This window comes from Limulus polyphemus, unplaced genomic scaffold (genome assembly GCF_000517525.1).
Source record: "Limulus polyphemus unplaced genomic scaffold, Limulus_polyphemus-2.1.2 Scaffold9810, whole genome shotgun sequence".
Taxonomy (NCBI): domain Eukaryota; kingdom Metazoa; phylum Arthropoda; class Merostomata; order Xiphosura; family Limulidae; genus Limulus; species Limulus polyphemus.
In genome coordinates this window covers 10,379-18,060 of record NW_013675420.1, presented here as the reverse complement: position 1 = coordinate 18,060, position 7,682 = coordinate 10,379, and the positions used below count along the sequence as shown (strand labels likewise).

The window sequence follows — 7,682 nt, the reverse complement described above, 5'->3', positions numbered from 1 at the left end:
CGTGTGTAAATATAATGGAAACACGTTACGATGACTGACGTGTGTAAATGTAATGGAAACACGTTACGATGACTGACGTGTGTAAATGTAATGGAAACACGTTACGATGACTGACGTGTGTAAAAATAATGGAAACACGTTACGATGACTGACGTGTGTAAATGTAATGGAAACACGTTACGATGACTGACGTGTGTAATGTAATGGAAACACGTTACAATGACTGACGTGTGTAAATATAATGGAAACACGTTACGATGACTGTCGTGTGTAATGTAATGGAAACACGTTACGATGACTGATAGCCATAAAACCATTGATTACGCCAAACTCTCGATTGACTGTGAGATTTGTGGTAGCACGTGGCTATGACTGTTATACAACTTATTAGTTTGATCATCAATATTCAAGAGATTTCTCAGCCAGGGGGCGTTTCTAAAATTACTATGTTTTCTTTCAAAACACGACAATTTTTTGGAATAATTTTATATGTTGTGACAAATTCATTAGTTTCAAGGGCTCCAACACGGAATTTAAAACAACACAATTGCCTAAATGTCTAGCTAAGAAGGTGAAAAAAAATGTCATGACTTTATTCGATAAAAATGAGTGAAGATTTGTACTGATCTACAAACAAATCTCTCTTCTGGTTAGTAGAGAAACGGCCATCTTGTTCGCAAACAGACTCTAGTTTTATTGTTATCAATCTGTACCGAAATATCTCGCTGCACGTGCGCACCTATCACACACCTGCTGTTAGCATGGGAAACTATTCGGACTAGCATCACACCTGCTGCTAACAAGGACGACTATTCGGACTGGCAATATGCACCGTTTAGAGGTAGAACATGGCTTGGGACTCGTTCTATTAGGATTTTTATATGTATTTCTACATGTGCATCTTGACCCCAAGTTCGAACCCCGTTCATCAATAATCATCCGCAAAATGTCACCAGTGAACACCACGTCATCTAAAACAGAACAGGCGTTCTCTAGAGATATGTTGAAACACATTCGCCCTCTTGCGTAAGTAAAAACGTTTCTTGAAATAATCTCTATTCCTCAGTATTAAAGCAGAAGACGGGTTGTTTCCTGTTCGTTTGTCAGAGTTTAACTTAATAAAAAAGTGAAATAAGCAACGATAAATATGTGAATGAAGTTTCCAAACAACTGTTCATATTTAAAACAAAACATCACATTAGGAAAAACAGAATTTTATACAATGCTATAGATCAGATTATTTTGATCTATAAGATTGAAGAGATTCAGTACTCACGAAGTCTACCTTAAACCATATGTTTGAAGAAACCTAATTCGTTTTCGTTATATCTATGAAGAGAAAGAGAGAGATATATAGTATAGGTTTAAAGGAGTTTAACACCTTTCATTTCTACCTAGGGAGAAAGGTATATCCTATATGTTTAAAGGAGTTTAACACCTCTCATTTCTACCTAGGAAGAAAGATATATATACTATAGGTTTAATGGAGTTTAACACCTTTCATTTCTACCTAGGAAGAAAGATATATACTATAGGTTTAAAGGAATTAAATACCTTTCATTTCTACCTAGGAAGAAAGATATATATACTATAGGTTTAAAGGAGTTTAACACCTTTCATTTCTACCTAGGAAGAAAGATATATATACTATAGGTTTAAAGGAATTAAACACCTTTCATTTCTACCTAGGAAGAAAGATATATACTATAGGTTTAAAGGAGTTTAACACCTCTCATTTCTACCTAGGAAGAAAGATATATATACTATAGGTTTAAAGGAATTAAACACCTTTCATTTCTACCTAGGAAGAAAGATATATACTATATGTTTAAAGGAGTTTAACACCTTTCATTTCTACCTAGGAATAAAGATATATATACTATAGGTTTAAAGGAGTTTAACACCTTTCATTTCTACCTAGGAAGAAAGATATATATACTATAGGTTTAAAGGAATTAACACCTTTCATTTCTACCTAGGAAGAAAGATATATACTATAGGTTTAAAGGAGTTTAACACCTTTCATTTCTACCTAGGAAGAAAGATATATACTATAGGTTTAAAGGAGTTTAACACCTGTCATTTCTACCTAGGAAGAAAGATATATATACTATAGGTTTAAAGGAGTTTAACACCTTTCATTTCTACCTAGGAAGAAAGATATATACTATAGGTTTAAAGGAGTTTAACATCTTTCATTTCTACCTAGGAAGAGGGATATATTCTATATGTTTAAAGGAGTTTAACACCTTTCATTTCTACCTAGGAAGAGGGATATATTCTATAGGTTTAAAGGAATTAAACACCTTTCATTTCTACCTAGGAAAAAAGATATATATCCTATATGTTTAAAGGAGTTTAACACCTTTCATTTCTACCTAGGAAGAGGGATATATTCTATATGTTTAAAGGAGTTTAACACCTTTCATTTCTACCTAGGAAGAAAGATATATACTATAGGTTTAAAGGAATTAAACACCTTTCATTTCTACCTAGGAAGGGAATTAATGTATACGTTTGAATGGGTTTGTTTGTTGTGAAGCGCAAAACTACATATTGAGCTATCTTTGCTGTACCCACCACACGTATCGAAACCCAATTTTCAGAGTTAATAACTACCTCACTGTTACTGTTGAATCAACAGAGTCTGTTTGAAAGCTACATTTAAAACTGATTCACTCTTGGTTCTGTTAAATAAAGCTCCTCAAGCACTTTTGAGACAAATTCTTATAGTTCTATAATAAATCATGCAACATAATGATTTTGAAAAGACAAAACACATGAACTACTGAAAATATTTTTTTTGACAGAGAAACATGTTAGAATATTTATAGTGATGTGTTGCAGCAACAATAATCAAGTCTCCTTCTTACAGTAGAAACTCTGTAGTGTTGGCAACTAGTGTATGTGGTAATCGAGTGAAAGAAGCGCTGGTGATGCTGAAATCCGCCATTGCTCTGTCTCGACAGAAGCTCCATCTAGTGCTAATGACAGAAGACGAAATAATTCCGAAATTACGAGACCCGGTAAGGCAGGAAGCGAAAAGCCTGATACTCTACTAACGTTAGCACTTCTGTACTGAAAGATTTGTTTCGTTCCGCCAATAAAGAGTATAAAATACAAGTTGACAGTTTTAAATTAATTACACAGAAATGTAATTTAAGCCTCTAAATTACCAATTTAAAGGTTTACTGAAAGAAAAGTAATTGTAGCCAAATGATTCAAAGCTTTATTTTCTAGAGTTTCGTCTTTTGATACTTTCGTTTTCGTCCAATGTTTCAACCGATAGACTCATGTACATTTTTCGGCTGATCCCTGATTATACGTAAAAATAAATCTCAAAAAATCGAAAACTTCATCTCAGTTGTGGAACTTTACATTAAACCTAACTTTTAATAGTCACATCTATAACAACACATTGATGAGACGACAGCGAAATCCCGAAACTCACTTAACAATAAAACAAGTCGTATTAACTATTTCATGAAAGAAAGGAACTGGTTTATTATATCAACAACAAAAGAACCAATTTTTATTGAGAATTTAATGAAAGAAAATAGCTTTTGTTATTATATTAAAATTTAAAAATAAAAATGTCAAGTCGTATTAACATTTTAATGAAAGAAATGAACTGGGTTATTACATTAACAATAACAGTGCCAAGTCGTATTAACAGTTTAATGAAAGAAAGTAACTGGGTTATTACATGAACAATAACAGTGCCAAGTGGTATTAACAGTTTAATGAAAGAAAGGAACTGGGTTATTACATTAACAATAACAGTGCCAAGTCGTATTAACAGTTTAATGAAAGAAAGGAACTGAGTTATTACATGAACAATAACAGTGCCAAGTGGAATTGGCACTTTTATTGTTAATGTTATAACTCAGTTCCTTTCTTTCATTAAACTGTTAATACGACTTAGCACTGTTATTGTTAATGTAATAACCCAGTTCCTTTCTTTCATTAAACTGTTAATAGGCACTGTTATTGTTATGTAATAACCCAGTTCCTTTCTTTCATTAAACTGTTAATACGACTTAGCACTGTTATTGTTCATGTAATAACTCAGTTCCTTTCTTTCATTAAACTGTTAATACGACTTGGCACTGTTATTGTTCATGTAATAACTCAGTTCCTTTCTTTCATTAAACTGTTAATACGTTTCTTTCATTAAACTGTTAATACGACTTGGAACTGAGTTATTACTTTAACAATAACAGTGCCAAGTCGTATTAACAGTTTAATGAAAGAAAGTAACTGGGTTATATTCTCCAAGAGGTTGAGTACGTTATATTGAAACGATGCTGGAACCTCATAACGTCGTTGCAGTTCATATCGTGATATTTAATCGTGCTCTATCTGACAGCTGTGTATCTTGACAATAGACTGTAGTATAATTTCTATTTCAAAAGGCCCCATCGTAAAGTCGTCATGTCCAAAACATAGTACTACTCCTTGTGCTTTCCATAGACCATATAGTGTATGACGACGACGGTTTTCTAGCGTCATTTTTAACAGTTCAACCATACAGAAATCCACAAACTATTATGTCTGGTGACTTGACCAGTATGTCATTGTATGGAATATCCATTCCGCAGCTACTAGTGATGTAACACTAGGTATGAGTGATAAAGTAAGGGTCACTAAAATAAGACGTTTCCAGACGGAGATTCTTCCGGATTATGATGTGTAATGTTGTCTGGAATAGTCTTATTTTAGTGACCTCTTACTTTGTTTCCAGACGGAGATTCTTCTGGATTATGATGTGTAATGTTGTCTGGAATACGTAGATGGTTTTTGCCACTGACCTTTGTGTTCGTAGATTCCCACCTGCTAGGAGACTCCATCTTTTGCTTACCATGGCTGGTGTACGACTTGTTGCAGGTCTATTTCTAGCTGGTCTTGTTTTCACAGTTGATTCATATTCCTATGTTTTCCAGTTTCATTAAGTACAAGGGATATACCAATCCTGGAAATTCTAAATCACCGTTCTGAACAAATCTTCATAAGCTGAGTGTACAAAGGTTATAAGTGGAAAGAGTTGTTACAAAATCACCCCAAAAGCGATAACTTTTCGGTTGTGTCACATTACCAACAATGACGAAATGTAGTTCTGATACATGTCGTTTTGCAGCGACTTTATATAGACTGTGACTGTCACACAATTTGCCGATTTACGTATTCAAAATCATTTTAATACAACGTATCTAATCTACTGCAGTATAAAAGATTTTGGAAAAAAAGGAACATTTTTAAAAACTTTCACGAAGTTCACTTTTAAACTGCTGTCACCTGATCTTTTTTCTTTTTTAATCTTACTAGTTTGAAATGAATTTTGATTGTTTTAGTCTAATGTTAGACTTATCGCGTGAACAGATGAAACTTATCGTAAAGAGGCTAAAAAGATATAGCTTACAATAAGCCTAAAAATAGATAAAATTGATTGATTATTCTTTTTAGCTGAACATATATTTCAAAACTACTTATCTGAGGTATACTATCAGTAAAAACATTTTAAGAGATGTTTTATTTATCTTCTTTGCATCATAGATGCTAGGATGGCCCCCCACCTTCATGAACAGAGTTAGTGTGGAGTTCCACCCGATTTCTTACCCGGACTATGTGAACCAGACTGAATGGAGAGGATTGTATCGTCTCTGTTCTACTCACAAGTTGTTCATAGCTGTACGTGTTCACCATATTCATGTAATCAACTGTTACTTGTGTTAAATATGCTACTTCGTGGTGACACCTTCGATCTATCTATATGTATGTTTTGTATGACTTATCTCGCATAAAATAAGAAAATGTATATCTTTCTAAAGTCAAGATTTTATTCATACCAAATGCTTCATTGGTTATAGGATATCTTACGTCACATCGATGCTGTAATTCTATTGGACACCGATGTCCTTTTTCTTCGACCACCAGAGGAATTTTGGGAACACTTTTCACGAATGAACAAGCGGCAGATGATGGGTTTAACAGTAGAGACAGAACTACCTGGCCAGGGCTGGTATCCACGTCATGTCAGAGGGTTTCCGATTTATCGAGATCAAGGTGATCCATGTAGATCAGTTTAATGTTATATCATAGATATAGCTCAGTTTAATGTCATACCATAGGTATACCTCAGTTTAGTGTTATATCACAGATAAGATCAGTTTAGTGTTATACCATAGGTATACCTCAGTTTAATGTCATATCACGGATAATATTAGTTTACTGTTATATCACAGATAATATTAGTTTAGTCTTATATCACAGATAAGATTAGTTTAGTGTTATATCACAGATAAGATTAGTTTAGTGTTATATCACAGATAATATTAGTTTCGTGTTATATCACAGATAAGATTAGTTTAGTGTTATATCACAGATAAGATTAGTTTACTGTTATATCACAGCTAAGATTAGTTTAGTGTTATATCACAGATAAGATTAGTTTACTGTTATATCACAGATAATATTAGTTTAGTGTTATATCACAGATAAGATTAGTTTAGTGTTATATTACAGATAAGATTAGTTTAGTGTTATATCACAGCTAAGATTAGTTTAGTATTATATCACAGGTAAGATTAGTTTAGTGTTATATCACAGATAAGATTAGTTTAGTGTTATATCACAGATAAGATTAGTTTACTGTTATATCACAGATAATATTAGTTTAGTGTTATATCACAGATAAGATTAGTTTGAGTGGATGTCACAGATAAGATTAGTTTGAGTGGATGTCGCAGTTAAAGATCAGTTTAGTGAACGAAACGGATAAATGTCAGTCTAACACGATAGCCCTGATAATATACTATTAGGCATATATCATAGTTAAAGACCAGTTTTATTGAACGAAACAGATAAATGTCAGTCTAACACGATAGCCCTGATAATATACTATTAGGCATATATCATAGTTAAAGACCAGTTTAGTTGTATATCCTAGATAAGATCAAATTAGATGTATATCACAGTTATAGGTCGGTTTAGTTTGATATATCCAGATAAACCAAAGTTTTTTCTGATATCCCAAACATGTATTAGTTTAGTGCGATGTCAAAGATATACATCAACTTGGTGTGATGACATTGATGATATAGATCAGTTTAGTGTTATATCACAGGAAAAGATCAGTTTAATGTTATATCACAGGTAATATCGGTTTAATGTTATATCACAGTGTTTACATGGAACACTTTTTATCAGGTATATCATTGTGTTATATCAGTTTAGTGTTATATCACAGAGTTTATATGGAACACTTTTTATTAGGTATATCCCAAGTAATATCAGTTTAGTGTTATATCACAGTGTTAGACATTTTTTATCAGGTATATCACAGTGTTATATCAGTTTATTGTTATATCGCACATAATATCAGTTTATTGTTATATCACACATAATATCTGTTTAGTGTTATATCACAGTGTTATATCAGTTTATTGTTATATCGCACATAATATCAGTTTATTGTTATATCACACATAATATCTGTTTAGTGTTATATCACATGTAATATCAGTTTATTGTTATATCACACATAATATCAGTTTATTGTTATATCGCACATAATATCAGTTTATTGTTATGTCACACATAATATCTGTTTAGTGTTATATCGCACATAATATCAGTTTATTGTTATATCACACATAATATCAGTTTATTGTTATATCACACAT

At 32.5% G+C, this 7,682-nt stretch overlaps 1 protein-coding gene across 5 annotated transcripts in view; it reads left to right on the top strand.

Annotated features, from left to right (window-relative positions):
* The first annotated feature begins 6 nt into the window (after positions 1–6).
* Positions 7–7,682, top strand: part of LOC106476104 (glucoside xylosyltransferase 2-like) — a 14,351-nt gene continuing 6,675 nt past the window's right edge. For 2 of the 5 annotated variants that reach the window (XM_022380054.1, XM_022380053.1), the window contains exons 1-4: positions 7–1,026; positions 2,876–3,026; positions 5,554–5,688; positions 5,868–6,063. In XM_022380054.1, the coding sequence (XP_022235762.1) occupies positions 827–1,026; positions 2,876–3,026; positions 5,554–5,688; positions 5,868–6,063 (682 nt within the window). In that variant the 5' untranslated portion in view covers positions 7–826. Of the gene's footprint in view, positions 1,027–1,469; positions 1,654–1,964; positions 3,027–5,553; positions 5,689–5,867; positions 6,064–7,682 lie in introns of those variants that run through there. The other 3 variants (XM_022380057.1, XM_022380056.1, XM_022380058.1) reach the window with 3 other exon arrangements.